The sequence below is a fragment of the Leptonotus elevatus genome, chromosome 9, assembly GCF_054856555.1.
Source record: "Leptonotus elevatus isolate MCC_2025b chromosome 9, RoL_Lele_1.0, whole genome shotgun sequence".
Taxonomy (NCBI): domain Eukaryota; kingdom Metazoa; phylum Chordata; class Actinopteri; order Syngnathiformes; family Syngnathidae; genus Leptonotus; species Leptonotus elevatus.
This window is the reverse complement of record NC_141247.1, coordinates 22,830,779-22,854,384: the sequence shown is the minus strand read 5'-3', so window position 1 is coordinate 22,854,384 and position 23,606 is coordinate 22,830,779. Positions and strand designations below refer to the sequence as shown.

At 41.8% G+C, this 23,606-nt stretch overlaps 1 protein-coding gene across 1 annotated transcript in view; it reads right to left on the bottom strand.

Moving 5' to 3' along the window:
- Positions 1-183: 183 nt before the first annotated feature.
- afg2a (AAA ATPase AFG2A) overlaps positions 184-23,606 on the bottom strand; it is a 105,198-nt gene continuing 81,775 nt past the window's right edge. Inside the window, exons 16-17 of the mRNA XM_086085669.1 lie at positions 14,015-14,179; positions 184-799 (exon numbers count right to left, since the gene is read on the bottom strand). Coding sequence (XP_085941795.1) covers positions 596-799; positions 14,015-14,179 — 369 coding nt within the window. The 3' untranslated portion in view covers positions 184-595. The remainder of the gene's footprint in view (positions 800-14,014; positions 14,180-23,606) is intronic.

Genomic DNA, 23,606 nt, shown 5'->3' with positions numbered 1-23,606 from the left:
TCTCACTGCATTATTAACATCCGTTTCTCTTTTCAATTTGAAAACAATTATTTTGGATATGTGAGGATTATGCCTTTTTCTTCTAGTTAAAAAACAAACAAAAAACCGCCCTGAGCAAAATTATATGTACTCTTTATGTAAACATATTCCCCCCCCCCCCCCCCAAGAGAAGACACAACCAAAAACACAAAATCCATTTATTGCAATGTTGCCTCCCAACTAAGACAATAATTGATTTAAAAACATTTGACATTTTAATTAAAAAAAAAAGTTTTTATTTTTACTTTTTTTTTTACAAAAGGTGAAAAATATTTATTTGTTTATATGCCCTTGTTTATTAAAACATATTTTTGATAGTATTTTGTTGGGCAGCGTCGACCACTGGTGTATGAACAAGTGTGTGAATGGGTAAATGTGAGGCTTATTAAAAAGCAGCACATTTACCATTTTACCGTGATTATTGAACGTTAAATAATTCATGATGATGGAATCTTTATACTTGATGCGACCATATGTTTGACTGCTGGATGATGTCGTTTACATGATGGGACGACTCGGAGCCAGCAAATGATGGCAAGCCAAAAACAAATAGACATCAAAGGGGGGGCAGGAAAGAAGGCGGGGTGACGAAGGCGTTGGCGTTCCGCTGCTGGTAGGCGACGTAGGACTGGACCAGGGAGTCGGGGACGCGCGGCCTCACGGCGGCGAGGGCGCTCTGGAAGTGCCTGGCGTCCACGTGCTCGGCTTGCATGTCCTCCTGCAGGGCCAGCAGGGCGGCCTCTCGGCATACTGCTGTTATCTGGGACAGGAAGCACACGCGCGCACACATGCGCGGGTCACATGGGCAGTCGTAGTGAGAGGCCAATCGAAGTGAGTGACACAATGGTTATCAAGCGAATAGCTAAGCACGTGAAACGTGACGCAAGGCACATGGCGCAAACTCTGACCCCGGGGCTATTTGCAGCCTGCGGCTCATCTAAAATCTAAGAAATAGACCAAAAAAAAAAGAGGTAAGTCAATAATTGATTTGAAAATATTTGACATTTTCATTAAACTCATTCACTCCCAGACAGTTTCACTGAAGCAACCCCCTTCGCTCTCGGCTGTTTTACTGCATTTTGACTGATTTTGCAAGGCCCACAGAATATTGTGTTCTATTGCTATCAAAACATGGAACCTACCAAAAGAAAGATTAGAGTCTCTTCTTTCATCAGAAAAGAGTATATTTGTATCTGTTCACGTTTTGCAGCAATTATTATTAGAATTATAGCTAAGTTTCATCATTATTCGAAAAAGCTTTTTTGCAACATGGCCCTGGTTGATCACTTATACTCTGATGCCACCTGTTGGCCATTTTTGTAATTAGTACCATTGCTTCAACCGTTCTCTGCAGTTCATAGGCTGTATCAAAGTCTTCTGTATGCTCTAGTATACAAAAACATAAAACATTTATAAATATGTTTTTGGGACATTGGCAATATTTAAAATAGAACGTATTTATACGTTGTTGGGAGCAAATTAGTTAAAATTTATTTTATTTATTTTTTACAAAAGGTGAAAAATACTGATTTGGTTATATGCCCTTGTTTATAAAATATTATTTTATTATTTTTGGGCTATATTTTTAATAAATTTATGTCATCTTCATAGAAAACCACTTAAAAAATAAGGACACGTCTGATCTACGCATGAAAAAAAATTGTAAGTGGACGGAATTCTGTTTTTGCGCTCAGGCCAAAGCCATGTCTAAAATAAAAGTATTGTTTGGCACCATCTTGTGGCATCTTTGGGTAAAGCAACTACGTTGAAGTGAGGGAAGATGAATCTGTTTTCAGTAAAAAAAAAAAAAAAGTGATTTTCTGCCATCTTTTGGCATCTTTTGGAAATTGCAATTCTTTTTGGGTGGACTTAAATTCCTCGCGGATTTTTGTGGTGGTTAATTTAGTAATAAAAAATGGTATATCAAAATTAAAAGTGTAATTTGATGAGAATAAAATGCTCCTCTCTGGAGCGTAGCATTCCGCCCGCCGGTGTCCTCTGAAGGTGGACTTGATCTAACGGGATTATGTCTGCTTCCAAAGCAGCCCCCCGTCACTCAAATATGTGTTGAGGCAACATTTGGGATGTGGCCGTGTCTAAAGTGCAAACACGGCCTCTTTGCTTTGAATTACACGCATTTAGGACAGGGGCTCTCAAACTTTGCGGGTCCAGGGACCCCCTTACAGGCAAGAATTTTTTCCAAGGACCCCCCTTATAACCCCAACGCTAATCAAACATTGCTGAAGTCAGGTTGACGAAAAAGTCTCATTCCAGGAATTGAAGAGGAAGTCAGCAATTTTGGTATGATGCAGTCATTTTGCAATTATATATATTTTTTATATCCGTTTTTATTGTCACTTGTATTCGCTTATTTAGTCATATATTTATGTTTTAATTTTGACAGTTTTGGTAGTATTTTCGGTGAATTCTCTGGACGAAAGATTTTGTCAAACGAAGCCAAATTTGCAATTTCGGGCCACGTTGACATCTCAAGTGCTGTTGCAGACACGCAACATTTGAACGCGATGAAAACAAAAACTGCGACCAGAAAATATGGCTGGACGTACGGTTATGAATCAACTCAAGACAGGTGGCATCGGCTTGTTGTTGAAAGCTCGTTGGGGTTCAAATCTGCTTCGTTTGCTCCCTTGAATGCGCTCGGGCCAAGCTAGCATAGCGCGCTCGGTTCAGGACAGGTGCTTCGCAGATGTCAGGATGTGAGGTCCGCTGCCCCCCCCCCCCCCCCTTCCATCCCTTCGTCTTCTGTTTCCAGCGACATGATTTAGGAAGGATAAACACACACGAGGCCGGGCTCATTTCAAGCGAGGATTTCCCATCATTCAAACAATTTGGGGGGGGGGGGGTTGGAGGGGCGGGGGGGGGGGCAGTAAACTGTCAGTAATAATGATTCCAAACAATGAAGGCAATGTGTATGCCGGCAGAAGAACGGGACGTGTGGAACCAAGTGATCCAGTTTTTTTTTACCGCAACATCCCCAAACAGGAAAATATCATCTCAACAAGTTTCTCGTACTCTGAACTTGAAAGTCCGCGGATAGTTTGTGTCTGTGTCTCATTTGGGGATATCAAAAGTGGCTGTTTGGAGGTATAAAGCCGCCGTCCCTCATTGAGCTTCCTTTTAACACGTCCTCCATAGGGTTGAAGTCAGGGGAAGATGGTGGCAGTCATGCCAGGACTTTTCTCTCTTCGCACCCATTGCAGGCCAGACGTCATCTGTTAATGAAGACAACGTGCAATTTCTGCGGAAATTGCGCAGGAATGCTGAAGAGCTGATTGCTAAGATTTGAATGCGCGTGTTTATGAAGTCAATTGAAAGATAAATGACGCGACAATTATTATTACATTTTTAATTGTAGTTAAATGACAAATGAATACAAAGAAAACTTGAACTGCAATCTGTCTAAAGTGGGATTTAATCATTTCAGAAAAATTATAATCCATTTCCTGATATGATAGTCAGTTGGTATACACGTATATTACTTAGCATAATAGTCATGGATATATTTACGATGTACACTCAGAGGTGGGATTTGAACCTGCAACCTCCTGGTTACTGGACTCTACTAACTAACTAACCTGGAAATGATGATCAGTTGTATGTATGGAAATGGGCGTGGCAAGTGAGTCAGTCCCGTTGAGAATGAATGGGAAAAAGTTGTTATTTAACGTCAAATTGTATGAATACTGTAAGCAATGTGGAATCAGACGATATATACCGTGGGAGGCGTGAATTTTTGAAGCAAGTTTAAATTGGAACGGTGTAAATCAGAAGTATTATCTCGGAGTTGTTACACGGCAAAAAAAGTGTGGAGAATAAAAATCACAACAACACCACAAAATTAATATCATAGCAGGAAATGTTCATCTGGAAACCTCTTTTGACTATCAGCGCACTCCTCATTTATTCTAGCCAAAAGCTTGCTAACAACAATTTTTCAGTCACTGAACATTGCATGTCAAAACAATCATGTTGATTCCGGTGATGAAATCTGTCTCATATTGAGATTGTCAGCAAATAAACAAGCCATCAAGCGCAAGATTCAGTGAATATCGAGGCCTCCGTCCGTCACAGACGTTTAGTGTTTAACTGGAACCAGCAAACAGGCGCTTAACTGTTCGCGCGGCTCTTTTTCGCCTCGTCATCAAAAAAAAGAAAAAAGAAAACGCCGCTGTAGACTCGCTATCGGGCCAACGTTTTGGATCTTGAGTCAGCAGATTTCCCAACTGAGAGCCACTTGATGATTAGCTCTGCCCCTCATTTGCTTCCCCTTTGCACAGCCAAGAAGCTGACGGGAGCACGTCAGCCTGCCGCACTGCATCAAGACTTAAAACTTTAAGTGATTGCCGACATATTTCATGCCACGGAAATGAAAAATCCATCTGCATTGCAAGGATGAAAAAAAAATGGTAAAAAGCAAGACTCATTTGTCTGGCCTGTCACGAGTCAGCACTTTTAGCCATCGGAAATCTTATGCATTCAGATTTGATATCGATGTGGATCATTGTGGACGTCTATCCATCCATCCGTCCGTCCCGAATAGACATATTTTCCATTTTTAAGTACATGTATTTATTTAAGGAAGGAAGGAAGGAACAGAAGGGAGGGCGGAAAGGAAGGAAGGAAGGAGGGTGGTCAGGAAGGAAAAGATGGAATAAGCAGGTCTTGTGGAAAGAAGGCAGGAAAGGAAGGAACAAATGAAAGAAGGAAGGAAGGAGGAAAGGAACATAAGGAGGAAAGGCACAGAAGGAAGGAAGGAAGGAAAATATGGCAGAAAATAAACAGGTCTTTGTGGAAAGAAGGCAGGAAAAGAAGGTAAAATGAAAGAAGGAAGGAAGGACGGAAGGAAGGAAGGACGGAAGGAAGGATGGAAGGAAGGAAGGAAGGAAGGAAGGAAGGAAAAGATCCCAAACAATAACCAGGTTTGAGGACAGGCAGGAAAGATGGAAGTAAAGAAATGAAGGAAGATTGTTAAATAGAATAATTAAATATGGGGTTCCACAGGGGTCATAATTGAAACCACTTTATTGTGTACATCGATGGCTTTGTTAAATCTACAAAAGTGCTCCACAAAGTCGCGCCTCTTTTTGGCCCACAGGAGCCCATTTGAACTGAACCAAATTAAAAACAAAGCACTTAATGCAATTCATATTCCACAAACACATTATTATTCAAAATACCGTGTTTAGACAAGTGGGGGTGCACAAAACATATTGCAAAGAAACGTTTTCACTTGACTTTCCTATGTTGTGGCGGCAATATTGTCAGGTGTGTTTTTGTGTAACCTGACTTTGTACGCTTTCCTCCCATTATTGGCCATCGCGTTACCATTTCGCTTCCTTTTGCATTTCGAACCCACGCTCATTAAAATGTCGCTTTGTCTTACCCTACGAGGTTAACGGGACCGCACATACAGCGGCCGGCCTACTGTAGTACATCACCACACGCGCGCACGCACGCACGCACGCACGCACGCACACACACGGAGTGTGTACATGACGCGTGCGCTCGAGCGCGGTGATTTAGGGGCGCAGTGGCGGCTCAAAGCGGGAATGCGCGTGCGCGCCGTTGAGCAGCCGAGCAGAAAGGCCGCCGCTGTGCATCCGGGGCAGCGCGATGGCCGCGAGGCGCACCGGCGTCTGCGCGCGCACACGCACACACCCGCCCGTGCCATAACCCCCTTCAAATGTCCTCCCCTGTCACAACGCTGAAATGTTGCGCTGGCTCTGCCAATGCGTAATCCAACAAGCTCCATTTTCTTGGCTTTTCTTTGACTTTTTCTCTTTCGCCAAATTGTACTGAGCAGACAGGACACAGACGTGTGCACCGCTTTTGCCATTACACTTTTGTCCTCTAAAGTTAAAATTGAAATAAAACCACAAAAAAAAAAAATGCTCGCATTGTGTCTGAGCAACCAATAAAATGATTAAAAACAAAAGACAATATAAATGTCAAATAAATTACTTGACTTTGCTTGAACACGTAGCTAGAGTTAGCTGAGGACGCTACAAAAATAATTGTCTTCCCTTTCCTGAAAGCCACTGCAACTTACTTGAAGTAAAAAACAACAGCAAATGTTTGTGATTAATTTGTAGAAAGTATATAAAACCATAACATATTTTTCTTTTGAAAAAGTTGTTATGCCTTCTCTTAAGTTTGATGGAAGTTGCTATAAAGTAAATTGCTACTAAATGAAATAATAACCTAATTAAATGTAACTAAAAATAAAGTTAAGTCATTTACCAAAAATTTATTGCACTAGTTTTAGTAGGTTCAAAAAAATATTTTTTCCTTCATTTTCTGAAGCTGCTAACGTCTTCTCTCACGTTATTATAAAGTAAACTGTTGTTGAGGAAAAACAATAAAATAAAACAATAAGTACATTTAAAAAACATACAAAATATTATGGAATTTTTTCTTTTTCTTGTGCATGTAGCTAAAATGATACTAGTAAGTTAGTAAGTCAAATTGATTCAATAAACAAATCAACAAAATATTTGTAATTTATTTGTCAAAAAATACAATAAAATACAAAATAATCAAATTAAATAAAACAGAAACTAAATATGCTGCTACCCACTATAAAGCAATAAATGCTACCAAAGGAACTCAAAAATAATAATTTGTAAAATATTTTTACGAAGCTAAAGTTAGAGTCGTATACGATTTCGTTTTTTAAAATGTCTTTTTTACGTGAAGCTGCTGTGCCACCGCTACAGTCCCCGCGCTCCACAAAGGTTGTCGCTGGCCTACCTGCCCAAAATAAGCCCTTCACCCCTTGGGGCTGCTAAGAAAATAAAAAAAAACGCGAGCTGGCTAATCGCGTCAGGCAGCACATACATACGGACTCAAATCAGTCTGGTGTACTTTTCTGGCTTCCTCCAGCAACAAAGGCGCTCAGTGAGCGTATCAGACAGCCTTAATGAAGTGCCTGTGAGCAGCACATCCACTCTGTGTGTGTGCGTGTGCGTGCGCGTGTGTGTGTTTACTATCAATCCGCCCTTGTGTCTACAGCCGGCGACGTCCAGTCCGCCCCCCCCCGCTGCTTGCCTCACCCTCGCACACAATCGCTCACATTTACAGGAGCGAGGACGGAGGAAGGTGGCAGGAAGTCGCTTATGTGCGAGTCTCCAGTCTGAACCTTCCAGTGTCCAGCAACCCACGTCGATGCACACGTTAGCCGCTTAGCGCAGAAATGGATGGCGTCTTTCTGTTATTAAATGACAAGCTAAACGGATGGATGGATGGATGGAACGGCCAAAAATAAAAAGGTTTGATCTTCCAGAAAAAAAAGCCAAAGAGGAAGCATCTGCACGGCCTGCTGCTCCAACACAAACAGTGTCGTAGAGAGAGGGAGGGAGGAGAGAGAGAGAAAGAGAAAGAAAGAGAGAGGGGGGGAGAAGGAGAGAAAGAGGGGGGGAGAGAGAGCGAGGGAGTGAGAGGGAAAGAGAGAGAGAGTGGGAGAGGGAAAGAGAAGGTGAGAGGGAGAGAGAGAGAAAAAAAGAGATAGAGGGAAGGAGGGAGTGGGAGAGAAAGAAAAATAGAGGGAGGAAGAGTGGAAGAGGGAGGAGAGAGAGAGAGAGAGACAGAAAAGAAAAGGGAAGAAATAAAGAGAGAGAGAGGGAGAGCAAGCGGGAGAGGGAGGGAGTGGGAGAGAAAGAAAAGAAAGAGAAACCGAGAGAGACAGAGGGAGAGAAAGAGAGGGAGAGAGAGTGAGAGAGAGAAAAAAAGAGAGAAAGAGAGGGTGGGGGAGGGAGGGAGAGAGAGAGAGAGAAGAGGCCGGCACAGTCAAGTGTGTGTGATGATGAAAGTGTGACGGTATAAAGCTATGCCACCAAAGAAGAAGAAGTCCATAAGACATTGCTGCAGTACATACAAAATGTCTACACACCCTTGTTGAAAAGCCAGCTTCTTGTGCTATAAAAAAATTTAATCATTTCAAAATCCCTCCCCCCCCACCATTAATGTGACCTCTGACCTGTATAACTCAACTCTGAATCAATCAATCACATTCAAAAACTAAAACATCTGAACTTTAGTTGGGGGTTCATCAGTCACGCTTTAAATAGTGGCAGGCGCGTGCTGGCTCCCATTTAACATGTGTTCCAATATGGCCTAGCCCCAAATAAAGGTTTTAGTCCTAAGGGAAGGTTCTAGTCCAGAGGGAGCTCTAGTCCAGAAAGGTACTAGTGCCCTGGGAATGATTTAGTCTACATATAAGATTCTCATACAAAGAGGAGGTTCTAATCTTGACAGAAGACTGTTGTCCCCAGAGAGGGCTCTAGTCCTGAAAGAGGCTTCCTAGTCCTAACATAAGGTTTCAGTCCAGGGAAAGGTTTTTGTCCTGAGAGAAAATTGTTGTCCCAAGGGAGGGTTGAAGTCCTAATGGTAGGTTTTAGTACCAAGAGAAAGTACAAGAACTGAGGGAGGGCACTGGTCAGAAATATAGGGTGTAATCCTAAATTAATGTTCTAGTCCCAAGGGAAGGCTCTAGTCCCAACCAGACAAAAAAAAAAACTTCCTAGAACCAGAAGGTTTTAGTCCTGAGAGAAGGTACTAATCCTGAAAAAAGGTTTTATTCCCAAAAGATGAGGTTAGCCAAAAGAAGTTCCTCAGTCTTAGAGGTTCTAGACCTGAGAAAAGGTACTAGTCCCGAGAAAAAGGTTTTTAGTCTTGGCAGCGGATTGTAGTCCAGAGGCAGGGTCTAGTCCCAAGCACAGGTTAGAGTACAGAGAGGACATAATAGGTCTGAGAGAAGGTACTAGTCCCCAAAATAGGGTCTACTCCCCAATGCAGGCTCCTGTCCCAAATTAAGGGTCTCGTCCCAATTGAAGTTTCTCGTCCAAATACTAATTTAATCTATGACTACCAGAACCAGATCCTGACATGTACAAGAGACGTGTGCTTTTTTGAATTAAGAGCACTAAACATCTACATTTTCCTGATTTTGATATTAGAATGAAAAAACAAATGAAGGAGTAACAATGGAGACAGACGAGCAGAATATTTCACGTCAAGCTTTCCAAGCTACACAAAAAAAAAAAAAAGTTCAAATTGCCGTTGTGATTGGTTGTATGTTTTGGAAAGACCCGTGTGGGGTAGCACCTGTGTTGGGGTTACACAAAGTTAAGTGTGTGTGTGTGTGTGTGTGCGTGTGTGTGTGAACAGGGGCATAGGCGGTCCTCGCCTTTAAGGACATATTTGTCCTCGCCCCTTAATCAGACGAATGAAAGCTCGGCATTCTCCGCCGAGCTGGGAATTCAGGGATGGCATATTTACCAAACACACCCACACTCAAGTGACCTGTGTGTGTGCGTGCGTGTGTGCGTGTGTGTGTGTGTTAACGTCAAGGTGTGTAAAAGTCCACCTGTGTGATGTGCACCAGTGAAATGTGCTTTTTTTTTTCCTTCTCTCCGCCCCTTTCACAAGAAGCAAAGTGCACGTCGACACACACGGGGAATGTTGGCCTCCGTGAGATGACTGAACACGACATCCAGTACAAACGATAGGGCGATTACCTCCGCCAAGGCCACAAGCGGACTTTTAATCATGGTTGGCAAACAGAAAAACAAAAAAAAAAACATAACCAATTCACACATAAGTTAACGTTACCGTGACGTTTTGGGCGAGGTTTAGGATAAAAATGAAAAATGTGTATATAATAGTAGTTTGACATAAGAGCTGAATTTTTTCCGTGACCAATCTCATAACGAGGATTACTCACGTCAAAGCATTTTTCCCCAATTCAAATGAACGGACACAATGCTCCTTGTGTAAAGTCTGTTTTTTAAGTAGCCTAATAAAAATAACTTGTGTAATAACTTGCAATCAACATTGTATTTTGTTTATTAAAATATACCGTATTACCTACAACTTTTTAAACATAATAATAAAATTCATGTGATTTCTTGTATTATTCCACTTTTTATACCTAGATTTAATATTTTAAAACAACAAATGAAAAGAAAAAATTGTGTGCTAGCTTACAACATTCAACTTTTTAAAAACTTTTTAGTGATATTTTGTGACAAAAATTTTTTTTTTAAAAGCAAATTTGACCAATAATAGCTATTGAAATTAATTTAATTGAACTAAATAAAAACTAGTTAATCACATGTTTTTAACTAAAAAAATTTTTTTTTACAAAAAATATTGACATAATGATTTTAAAGTTAAAATGTGAACTTTTTCTCGCAACCTTCTTATGTAAGACATTTTCATTATATCGTTAAGACAAAACAAGGCCAGACTTTGGTGGCCATGCCCCCAATCGAGTGGTGAACCCCCGCCGAGGAACCAAAGACTTTTAGCGAGTGGCTGAGAAAAACTCAAGCCGACACATAACATCGGACCAAAACAAAAAGGAGAAACAAAAGACTCGTTTCGGAGCGCAGGTGTGAACGGCTTCTTTCCTCGCGCTCTTTGTCGAGCCGTCTTTCTTCGGGGACGGGGATTGCGCCACGTGGGACCAGTGGAGCCTTATCAAATGAGTGTCGTCTTAGAAAACAGCATTTGTCTCAAAGTTGAAAAATGAAACATGACCATGATTGTACAGAACGGCAGCAGCAGTGTTGTTTGCGCTTATGAAGAATCCCCAGCAAAATGATACGAGTCATATAACTCGCATATTTCCTTGTATCATCTTTCCCTATTGAAATGAATGGAAACGCCATCAATCAAGCCCCAAAAATGACACCAACGAAAATATTTGTATTGTGTCTTACAATTGGAAAAATGCCACTCTGCAGTATTTATAAAAACAGGTATTATGATGTCATGCAATAATTCCGTGGGCATTGAGTGACGGGTGTCGTATGGACATAATAGACCTTACCTAACTTAATGATGAAACAGAAGAGGGTCACAACTAAATGCGGAAATATTCGTCGTTTTCCAATGAGGATTAAGTATATACGCCTTTAAGTGTTTTTGTATCGTCTGTCTGCATGTGTTGCGAGTATTTTTTGTTTTCAATTTTACAACACGTTGTTCAAAGGTTTACAAGTACAACGCTAGATTTCAATTGGGAGTAGCATTAAATAATAAACTTTTTTTGTTTGTTTTTGCAATCTTTGTGTCGATGATTTGAATTGGAAGTTAATTACGGAAAAAACCCCAAATCTATTGGGGATTGTTTGAAAGGCAAACATAAAAAAACCTCAAACAAATTCTTGACTAGTTAGCTGTTGTGTAAATGTCCTCTTTACAGCCGTGCATTCCTCTGAAGCTGTTTATCTTTCATTGTCGTCGTTGCCCAACGGTACAATTAAATGCACAGCTACTGTTTGTCAAAGAGCATCGGGGACATTTATAGATGCCTTCTCTTTTTTTTTTTTTTAAGTTGATAAGAATCTTTGCCGTGACAAATACAAGGTTGTAAATCACAAAAAGGGGAGTAACCGAATAACAGGTGTGAAGAGGAAACTGTTTGTCTCCCCGTGTGGGTGGCTGCATTGCATTGTGTGTGTGTGTGTGTGTGTGTGTGTGTGTGTGTGTGTGTGTGTGTGTGTGTGTGTGTGTGTGTGTGTGTGTGTGTGTGTATCATTATAAAAGGTGTTATTGTCTTTTATTAACCTCCTATTATGCGGCTCAAACGGACTCATTTTAAAGCTGGAGGAAAAAAATACTTAAAAAATGTCAAAACAAAAAAAATAGGATGGCCTTGCTCTTCTTTTTATTATATCCTGTACTTTAGCTTTAGCATGTTAGCATCCGTGGACCTTTACTGCGACGTATCTGTTGACTTTGATCCGATCCGACTGTGTGTAATGAATCCTGTCGGGTGTTTTCCCCGACCACAAACACAAAACAACTGGAGCTCAGCGCCATCACACCTTTTTCCTTTGGGGGTTTGTTGCTGACGAGGCGACGATTACGCTATCAAATGTCACTTGTGTTTGGAGGAAGAGGACCCTGTGGCCATTTTTGGGGGGGGGGTGTTGAGAGGGAAAGGTTAGCGCTGGGAAACCAGTTGTTGCAAGTAGGGAGGAAGACAGGTGAGATTAACAAGCCTCCAAGCGCCGTGCTGAGAATAACTTCCTCACAACATGCGTTGGGGAAAATAATTTGCCACCAACACCGGTTTAACTAATCAATCGGAAATTGAGCCAAGCTCAAGTCTCACGGACCCATGCCTGAAACTCAACAGGAAGTCCGCTATTTTGGCTTGAAACTGCCATTTTTGAGCCCATCCAAGCTTCCCTTCTAGAGATCCAGTATAATATGACCTCCAGCAGCTGCTATGTGAGAAATAAGAGATAGACAAGTGAGACTTCTCATCAGCCGTGGCTTGTCTTTGAACGTCCGTGGGGCTTCGTTGGAGAAGCTGCAAGTGACGGCAAAGCACTCATTCCACGGCGGAGACAGCAGGGCAGAAACCCCTATGTCAAACACAATACTCGATAACAAGGGGGGGGGGGGGGTTCACGCCGCATACCTCCTCCAGGTGTACGGCCGCTTCTCCATGCAGGATATGAGAAGGACCCCGCTGATAACCTCCGTTTAGCTTGACTTACTTCAGACGCCCTGAACGAACCTGACTGATGCGGAGGTCGAAGGGAACTGTTTTCAAAATGAACCCAGGTGAACGCAGGCTCCGGTAAATCTATGCCGGCCACGCATATAGTCAAGTTGAATCCCTCAAGAATCAACAGCAGACGAAACCAAAGTAAGCAATGTAATTGTATTATTTGTAAAATAATGCTATGCTACAACCAAAAAGCTACTGGCATTAGCTTCAACATTGGCACTTTATTCACCCTTGACTTTTCATCAAAACATTTCCCGCCGGGAGCAGAGACAACAGTGGAGCGTCACATCGAAAAAGCCCGTCGGGAGTTAGTATTTGTTGCAATTCTGTGAAAGAGAATCACACGGAATAAGAAGAGACCAGCCGGTCGCACAACCAAGCGTTTGTGCGACGATCAGTCACAGTCAGCCACCAGATCATGAGGCCGACTCGCGACATTGGGGAAAGACGCGATCACACTGCGCTGGAAAGTACATCGCAGACAAATACTGGGAACCTTAGACGCCGCCTCGAGGCCGTTGCTGTGAGGAGTCAGCGAGGTTGCTGTTTTGACGGTGTCAGATCGACCTCGTAAACATTTGCAACTCGCTGGACTGAACTCCACAAAGTCACAACATCCTCCCAAGCAAACTTATGTATAATGAAACAGCTCGGCACCCAAACCACACATGTGCCACTTTTAACATATTATTTAAGACGAGAGAAGGATATAAGATTACAAGTACACAGACACAAGGTTTCAAAAGAAGGTTCGAGTCCCGAGAGAAGGTGCTAGTCCAGAGAAAGGGTCTAAGACCTGAGAGAATGTCTTGTCCTGAGAGAAGGTTGTCGTCCAGACAGAGGATTTTATTTCTGAGAAAATGTCCTGAATGAAGGTTCTGGTCCCAACAGAAAGGCGTCATGCCCAAGTAAAGGTGTTAGTAATGAGACAAAGTAATATTCCTGTTAGAAGGTGCCAGTCCCAAGTGAAGGTTCAAGTCGTCAGATAGGGTTCTCGTCTTGAGAACCGGGACTTGCGCTCAGAGATGGTGTGAGTCCTGGGGTTGATGTTCTCGTCTTAAGAATAGATTTGCGAGAAGGTCCAAGACCAGTGAGAAGGTTGTATTCCCGATATAGGGTTGTCCAAAAAAGAAGGTACGAGTCCCAAAAGAAGGTACACGATTAGGTACTAGACACAAGAGACTGCTGAGAGAAGGTTGTAGCCCACGAAGCAGGTTGTAGTTACTGAGTGAAGGTTCCAGTTCCAAAAGGTTTTAGTCTTGACAGACTGTCTAGCCCGGGAGGAGTTATGGTGCGAGTACCAATTGAAGGTTTTTGTCCCTAGAGAGAAGGCACCAAACCTGAGAGATAGCACTCGTCCAGAGAGATCTAATCTTTTCCTGCCGTCACTTCCTATTTCAAAGTGGAAACCGAAGTAGCCAAACTTACCTCGGCTCCAGAGTACTTGTCCGTGCAAGTCACCAGATCATCCAGAGACACATTTTGGGCCACGGGCATGCTCACAAATTGGAGGCGAAAAATGTCCTGTCGTGTCGGAGCATCTGGGAGAGGAACGTAGACGATTCGGTCGAGGCGACCTGGACGCATCAGAGCCTGCGGGATTAAAAGAGGACATGGGGAATGACGCGCTACACTTTGAGGGCTGCCTCAGAAAATAATTTGTTGAAAATTCAGCGCCCCGAGCCAGTTTCATGAAGCAATATTGGAATAGACCCATAAAAAAGTCTCAGGAGGCCATGCCCGAAAAGACACAGGCACATTTTGGTTTGAAGCAGACATTTCAGGGTCATTTTGGCGTTCAAGACAAATTTGTCGAGATAATTTATCCAATTTCACCAAATCTTGACCACATATAGGACACGAATGAGAAAAACACAAAACACGAACCCTTGTACAAATCTGACATTAAAGTTTCAATCTCATTTTACAGTCATTTTCTCGAGCCATCCTCAATGATGACTTGCCTTAAAACTAAATTCTAATAAGCAGCATTTCATGTGCTCCGTGTGCTGTTTTGGTTAGCAATGGCATTCAAATGGGCTCTGCGGTTAAGTTTTGTCGCAATAGCGTCTCTGTATGGTGATAATTAGTTACTAAATATTCAATTTTTCCTCAAGGGCAATAGGGAAGCATCTCTGAGGGTGGCATTTCCTAATCAAGAGACAATGTTTAGTACATCATATATTCTGCTCTGGAATGAACAACGAACCATTGGCTGTCCCACAGTAAGTCCTCCACATTGTCGAGTTTTTAAAATTGAGCCCCCCCCCGTCCGTCTATGAGAGTAGGGGCCACCATATCCAGATTTAAGAACAAACTACACTCCTGAGCTAAAGTGAACTAGTTAGTCCACTTAAGTGGCCGCCAAGTTGGCGTTATCCGACTGATCCTCCACTTCCTATAGATCATTTCTGTGTGACCCCAAAACAGTTCCTAAGTAGCCGAAAGCCGCGGCTGTCTCCCTTGTCAGACGTCGTTAAGTGGCAGGCGCCTCTCCCACGCAGACAAGCAGACGGACAGACAAGTGCGCCTGTCTACGAGAGCTCCACTCAACCGTGCACAGAAAAGCTTGGTCTTAAAAATAATGCGACCAAAAAAAAATAAATAAAATAAAATAAAGAAATATAGTCAAAATCCAGACAAGTTATAATACTTTAATATTTTTAAGGAAAAAATGCTTAAAGCACGTGAAATGCTCTAACAAAAACATATCTTGAAAGACAAGGAACAAGCAAATTTTCCCTTGATTGGAGATATAAATCTTGAGTTTGAGTTTTGAGTTTTTCTTGTGGCAACGACGCCGCCTTCTGATCCACAAGCTGTCCAGGTTGGGAAATGGACGTGGTGGATTGTTTTTGCCAAACATCTTGAAATCGATGTGGAATCCGCGGGAAAATAAGCATCAATTGGTGATGACAGTTTCATTGTTGTTTTTGTGGGACGGAGCCCCTCGCCGAGGCCCAGACGGGCCGGCTCACCGCGGCGCTGCACTCCGCAAGACGGGAGACGCGAGACATGCGGGAGGTCGTGTCAGAAGTGATCAGCCAGGCCAGACCAGGAAATTTTTTTTTGTCCTCTCACTGACACGCTTCATCGTAACACAGTGTTTTCATAGGAACAACTAGAGCTCATCCATGACATGTTAGCATTTTGGCTAATAAAGCAACTAAGTTCCCAACTATCCAACAAAGTAAGTAAGTATAAGTAAGTAAATAAGTAAGTTAGTAAGTTACGTTTTAAAGCGAATTCTTAAGTAAGTACGTTCATAAACGAGTTGTAAGTTTGAAGACAGAACATTTGTAAGTTAGGAATCTGTCAGTAAGTTTGTAAGTACGTTAGCTGGTTTGCCAGTTCCAAAGAACGTTTTGAAGCAAGTTGGCCAGTAAGTACGTTCCTAAGTTTGTACGTAAGTCATTTGTAAGTTTGCGGTTAAGTAAATAAGTTCGTTAGCAAGCAAATTCAAAAAGCTCATTAGTTCTTAACCAAGCAAGTTCGTAAAGAAGTTCATTGGCAAGTATGGTCAGAAGTGTGAAAGTAAGCTAGTAAGTTGGTGTAAATTTATAACTATGCCAGTTTACGTTAGTTACTAAGTAAATAAGATGATAAGCAAAGACCTTTGTAAATAAGTAAGGTCGTAAGTTCCTAAGTAAATAATTAGGACGCAAAGTAAGATTGTAAAATCTAAGAAAGCAGTAAGTAGTCAAAGATGTAAAATAAGAAGAAATGAAACTAACATCCCATCCATCCGGACCGGCTCTGCCTTTTGTTACCACGGCGACTGGACCATTGCTTGAAAGTGTTTCTGAAACTTCATGGTTGGAGAATCTTCATGGGGGCCATTATTACGTACAGTAAATTGCACCGATTGCTATATCAAAATGGTGAGCAAATTCAGAATGAGCTGCTCAGAGACACATTTTTAGAAATAGCCTAAAGTTTAATGTCATACTTGATAGGTGGGCAGGCACTCCAGAGATCCAACTATACGAGCAACTAAAAAGTCACTTTTCCATAATGTCACCTTTTCAAGTTTGACTCCAAGTCCAAAAATGACCAATCAGAAGTAAAACATCAAGCTTGGCTGCGCTCCTTGAAATCCCCCCTGCGTGCAAAGCATGCAGGACGGAATCGGCAGCCTTTTGTCTACGGTTTCCTCATTCCCCCTCTGGATAAGCAATTTCCATTTCACAGGGCGTGATGGACACTTTTCCAGCCTTTTATCTGCTGTTTTTCCTGTGTTTGCACGCGGAACACGAGAGGCTGGAACACAAGCAGTTCGCCTCAGGGAACCGCAGCGTGGCCCGGCGCTGACAAAAGGAACAGCCGATCACCAAAGGAAATCTTGTTTTTCAGGTCTTGGGATTCTTCCACTGTGGTTGTTAGAGACCATCCGCAGCGGTACAGAAAATAGAATGTGTAATTGTGGATAGGACATACAGTAGTTGTTGATCAAGAGCTGCAACCTGACTATGAAAATTCTAAAGCATGAGCTAAAGTGTAAAACTCTGCCAAGGCCGAACAATAATCCAGGTTTGTTGGAATGTTGTCCTCGCTTCCATATTAGTGGCTTCAACTGTGATATCATCATATCAACGAAGCTAATTTATACATTGGCTTTCCATACCTTGGCAGCTAGGCAGGGGAAATATCTGCCATTTTTAAGTGGAAGTCGGTCAACGGCAAAATGCAAGCGGAACTACATTGAAAACAAATTATTTTCTGAAGTGGCTCTGTTGTTAATAAACGAAGCCCAGGGTTAAAATCTGCATATCTAACGGGCAACATTTCTGCTCCAGTCCTGTAGGTGCCAGTAATGCCCATCACTCAATGGCTGAAAACGGCTAAATAATCAAAGAAGCAGCAGCCACGTCTGTGTTCTTTAGTGGGGAAGTTTTGTGTCAATGGTTTGGAGTCACGCTGGTTATACATGAATGGATTATTTCAAGTCAACTCGAATGTCCTGTCAGGCAAGTCGTGCTGACTGCTCATGTGAAATAAAATTCACACCATAACAGGCCGGCCATTTTTGAACGATCCTGCTAGCTAACAAACAAAAACAACCCCTTTGTGGAGAGCAACAACAACCCCACTAAGTCGAATTTGTCACAGCTCTTCCCGCACATTAGTGAGCATTGCCGGTGCCTTTGTGTGCGCAAGGTGAGGTCGGGGGCATTTCGGGATGGTGACCAGCCGGGGGGGGGGGGGGGGGGGCACTTCATGAGTCGTGCTCTCTGGCACGACTGTCAGCGCAAACCCGCTAACCTCGTGTTGGCAGATGCTCCCAAACAGAGCGAGGAACAAATGCACAATTCATTGATAGGACTTTGCTCATGAAACAAGTTAATGAATTGTGGCGCAAAAATATCTTCAACATGTGTGACGTTTGACCTCATTACATTTCTCTTCATCAAAAACATTGCAGGGTTTTTGGGGATCTGGAATGGATTAATGGCATTTCAATTCTTTTCAACATTACAAGTTGTGGTCATGGAACAAATTTAAATCACAATTTAAGATACCGCATGGTGATTAGGGGGTAGGGAGAGAGCCAAACTCCAGGACATTTCAAGCTGGGGACTTGTTCAAGTCGCAGTCCATCTTAGAATAATATGTTCAAATCAGTGGACTCAGCAGGACCTCGTCTGGTCAGCAAACCATCCCAGAGTAGCTACGGAAGAAATTTCCTGACGTCCGGGCGCCAAGGGTTCCGTGGCGCGGAACCTCAGCTTCCAGACTGTTAAACTCATCTGACTGCCCTGGAGGGAGGGAAGGGCTTTCCAACCTCCTCCCTCCGCCACCCTCCCTCGCAACCGCCCATCCGACATTTCCTGCTCTCGAGGATCCAAAAGGAGTAACGACAGGGGGGGGGGTACCTTAAAAGACAAATAGTTGGCAAGCCGGTTTGTTTTATAACCCAAAGTCTCAGTGCCCCAGACAGACCACTTGACAACCCCGACAAGTGGCGCGGCCCATGGGAGACATCCTGGACAGACGTCAAATTCTCGACAGTCCCGGCACAAGTCTACGCGAGGATTCCGTCCACCTTGTTGCACATCTGACATGAACGGCGTCACTACACGTCAGCCAATAGTAATTAGAAATGCCTCGGGCTCGGAAATGTGCTTCTATATGACGGAGGAAGCGCAGAGATGCTGCCATAGGAAGTGCAAACCTGATTGGAATGGCAGACTGGCGTTGGAGATCAAACAGCCTCTAAAAGATGGCGCTTTCTTGCGGACTTGGCAATTTTTCACCTTTTGTGGTAATATCATCGCAGGAACTCAAATGAGACACCACTGTTGTCTAAGAACATTTCAAAAACGCCAGATTGTGACTGAAAACCAACACAGTTTCAACAATACCCCCGTTCACAAGAGGTTGAACCGATTGGTCGACTCATTGTGAAACGCCTGAGCACTGGCTTCCGCGCAAAAAAAAGGCAAATAACAACGGCAGTCATTCCAGACATTCCAAATAATCCCTCATGACAGATGACTTCCTGTCTAGGAAGACCCTCAAGACCTCCTTGCGCAACCCGGAATGCCGAGAATCTTCAGTTCACAAGTGTTGCTGCCGAGGGAATTCTAACCCTCCCCTCAGCTACGCGAGTTTACAAACAGACACCACTCTATTCAAGTGTCTTCTTCCTCGATGGCGCAACCGAGATCCTTAGACCTGGGACTCGGTATGCGCATCATATCTACAGGTTCCCTTCTAAACACGGCACAGGCATGATCTAACCACCATGTGTACCTTGAAATAGCAATTAAAAAGTTGCCTACTTTTGAGAGAAAACAAAAAAAGTAACATTGCTGTTCGTTAGTGGTGCAACGGATCAGCGATGATCCATGGTCGGTTCGGATCAGGCCCCACGGTTCGGACCGTCTACAATCCGCGGATTGGTTGGGAGGGTGGGGTATAGCAAAGTGTGCATTCACAGTGGACACCGGACACGCCAAGGAAGCTGAAACGTATTCAACGTAAACACACTGCTTACGCTCAGGCTAACTTCAAAATGAAACTTGTTTACATTGATGGCAATGCAAATAGCTTTAGCATACATTGAAAGTGGCCCACATCATGGCATGATGGCTAGCTTGACTTCCCTTTTAGACGTTGACATTAAAGTTGCGACGGCCAACCAACCTCAACACAACGCTATCCCAAACTCATATTCGATCACTAATTTAGGACGCTAAGAAACCGCTAATTAATTACGCCATCATTGTATAATACGGCAGTAGTCTCCGACGTAAGAGGCTACTGGCTAGCTGTTAGCTACGGGTGTTTGGCTGGTAGCTGTAAATGAGTTTGGCAGCTGGTAACTTGAATTATTTTTCAATATTTGGGGGGGGGGGGGGGGGTTAGCCATGACAAGCTTTGGCTTAATTCTGCCCCTTCTCGAACCAAAAACTTTGTATGAGATTTTTTGTTTACTTTTATTGTAATCAAATGTGATGTGCCACCATCACATCAGAGTTTGTAATTAACCAAAAGCTAATGTAAGAAGTAATTACTGTAATTTGCTTTATTTGCGCACCACTCCCCATATATATATATATATATAGAGCATGTACACACATGATAGAACACAATTTATGGCAACCTGTTTGGTGGCGCCCAGTTTGAGAAGCACTGCTTTCGGAATCACTGCACACGTTTACAGCTGCTGGCTTGCTCGCGGAGACACGAGTGGACTTCCACGCCTGAAGGCATTCGCCGTATGCGGTTTCCTAACCTGTCCGCTCGCAATCCTCGGAGGCCTGGATGAGTCACGCTGGCTGAATGAAGGGCCACCCCAAATTTCCGCTATGAGAACCGACCAGTACTCTATACTAAACAACAACTAGTGGCCATTCCCCTAAAAGATGCTATACCCAAACCATATTTTATTGGTTCCATTCATTTAACATTTGTTTATCGAGGTAATGAATGCCATTGAGAAAATAATTTCATTTATGATGCTAACCTGGCTGAAGACAGCAGAGTAAAAAAAAAAGAAGAAGCAAAATAAAATCAAAAATATAAACATTAAAAATACCTTAGTCAAACACATGTTTAAACCCTATTACGAACCAAAACAGCAGTACCCATAGTCTCACAGATGAATGTTTTTTTGTTTTTAAAAAGAAACTTGCAAGTACTTTTTGAAAGATTTCAGAAACCCCCCCACAAGAAATAAAAAAAAGAATCTACACTTAAACGATAAAAAGACCATTTTTAGCAAGCATGATAGATATTTATGATTGATATTGCGACGGTACATTAAAAATGACATAGGCAGTTATGTGAAGATATTGCACGTTATATTTCATACTCAGACACGTAGACCGGCACAAATAAGGGCAAGAAACGAAGCGTTGATTGAAATGACTTTGACGGGACGAGCTAATGATGCTAATGACGCGTGTGTTGATCTCTCCCCGAGGCTCAGCACCATTTGATCACATTCTACAAAATGGACGACTTGTACCGACATGCACCCATGTTCCGTTTACACCTCAAATGGCTTTTTAGAGGTCCTTCAAGGACCATACCAACTTTAGCAAAACATGATTTGAGTCACAATCATAAACAACATGATTAACGGAAGAATGGAACGATGACTGTGCAGAACGGCGCGCTGCGTGTTTGCCAGTTGCGATGTTGTGAAAGCACCCTAAATGCACCGTGTCGCTTGCGTAGCAAGCATGTGACGTGTATGTGATTTTGTTGTCATGACACCCTAGTTGTAAAACTAAACACTAGAAATAATAAAATAAATACACATATTGTATATGTACGTAAATACAATCCAATATATACTGTACTTAGTTTTATAAACACACCCCAATGCTAATGCTAGCAGTTAATGTAAAATTCCACTGACAGGCTATTGCTAATAGAAAATTAGCATTGAACACCAGGAGTGATATTCCTTAAAAAATAATAATAAAAGAATATTCACAAACAATGGCGGTATTAACAAATACAGATACACTATTTATTCTTGCTTATCTGTGAAAAAGGATTCATTCCTTAATAAAGCTTTGCCACAGCTTTCTTCTTCTACTCTTCTTATATTGTGTGTAAGCCATGCATGCACGGCACCACACTGCCCCTAAGAGGCCAAGGGACGCACAGCAGGGAGAGCCATTACCTATTTATTTTTTAATTTTTTGTATTGCTATTATTTTAATGTATTACTATTTTACTTTGTTAGTTATTTAATTTCTGGTTGCTCTTTCAAGTTACATTTCTGTTTCCACAATTTTTCTAATATATAGCAAGAGTCCACTAAAATATATATATATTTTTTTTTATCCTCTTCATTATTGTGAATGTTTTTTTATTTTTTAAAGAGGTGTACACATCAGGGCTCTTTTACCTTTTATGGTGCGTGTGCGTGACAGTTGGGTCACACTCATATGGACACTATTTAAAAAGGGGCCGTGACAAAAGGGCAAGAGGGACACCCACCGTCCACTTGTTTCCCCGCAATTAAGCCCCCGGATGTGTCAAAACAACTAAAGCAATAAAAACGGCTGGAAAAAACGCAAGATTATTATTACAGGAGGGCGAAGAAAAGCAGAGGAAATGAAAGCGAGGCCATGTTGAAAAGTGGACTCTTTGGAGGCCATCATCATTTCAAAAAAAAAAAAAAAAAAAAGCTGCAGCAAAGTGTCTGCCATAAAACACATGTATGTTTGTTTTACAAAGAGCTGTTTCCTGAGAGCTGTCCGCAGTTCTCTGCTGGCTTTTCAATAGAACTGGCCTTCAGTGTGAACGTCTCCCGGTTCCTGTGGGCACCCTGCACATTCCTGACTGGACTGGACTGGAATCAACGCAAGGCTGTCTGGCCAGCGCAGCACAAAACACACATTCTTCATTAATTGAGCTCGAGCTAAGCAGCAACCCCTCGACGCGGGCCGGCCAATCACAGCGTAGCGGGGAAAGGGTAGGCTGGCCAATCACGGAAGCTAAATGGAAAGGCACACCTTGGTCGGCTCTAAGGTAAGCAAATGGAATTGGATGTGAAATAATGCTAGGCTATTGTTAGCCCAAGCATGTTTCATCTAACCAAAAGCTAATGTTACGCTAAACCTAAAATTATGCTAACGTTTTGCTAACACTCAGTATCTGTAATAGTTCATTTGGCAGTTTTCCCCTCTGAAATTGATTATTTAATATGTATTTATTCATTGAAAAAAACCAAGCTTTTAAATTAAATGATTAGTTAATTATTTTTCTTTCTTTTTCTCTTTGCAAAGGATCAAATAACATAAAAAAAACAAACATTTTTACATATGTAGCCAACATTTTAGAAAACAATAAAAAAAAAATTGGGTTATTTAATTGATTGTAAATCATAAAATAAATATATTAGTAAAAATACTTTTGGCTAACATTTTTCAGCAAGCACATTCAGTACAAGTGATTTTATGCGTATTTAATATGTATTTATTAATTGAAAAAACTAGCTTTTAAATAAAATTATTGGTTAATTATTTTTATTCCCCCCCATTTTTTTATGCAAAGGATCAAATAACATGTTTAAAAAACAACAACATTTTTACATTTTAGAAAACAATTTCAAACAAAAATTGGTTAATTAATTGGTTGTTAATCATAATATAAAAATATTTGTAAAAATACTTTTAGCAAACATTTTTTTTCAGCAAGCACATAAAGTACAATCAATACTTTTTAGTATTGATTTGGTGAAGCTAAAAATGACTTGAGCAATTATGCTATTAGGCTAACACATTAGTTGGATAAAACAATTGGTTCGTTAATTACAATTTATCGTAATTAATGCAGTTGGAATAAGAGTCAATTATTTGATCATTTTTAATTAAATTATTTGTCAACTGTCGATACCACAGTCTCTATGGAAACCAACATCAGTCTATTAAATTTATTGTATGTTAGTCCTAAGTGCAACTGATAAAGAAAGAAAGAAAAATAAAGTATCTCTCTAATCGCCGTTTCTTCCGCGTACAGACACATGCAACATAAACAGCAGTGCTGCTGAGTGACA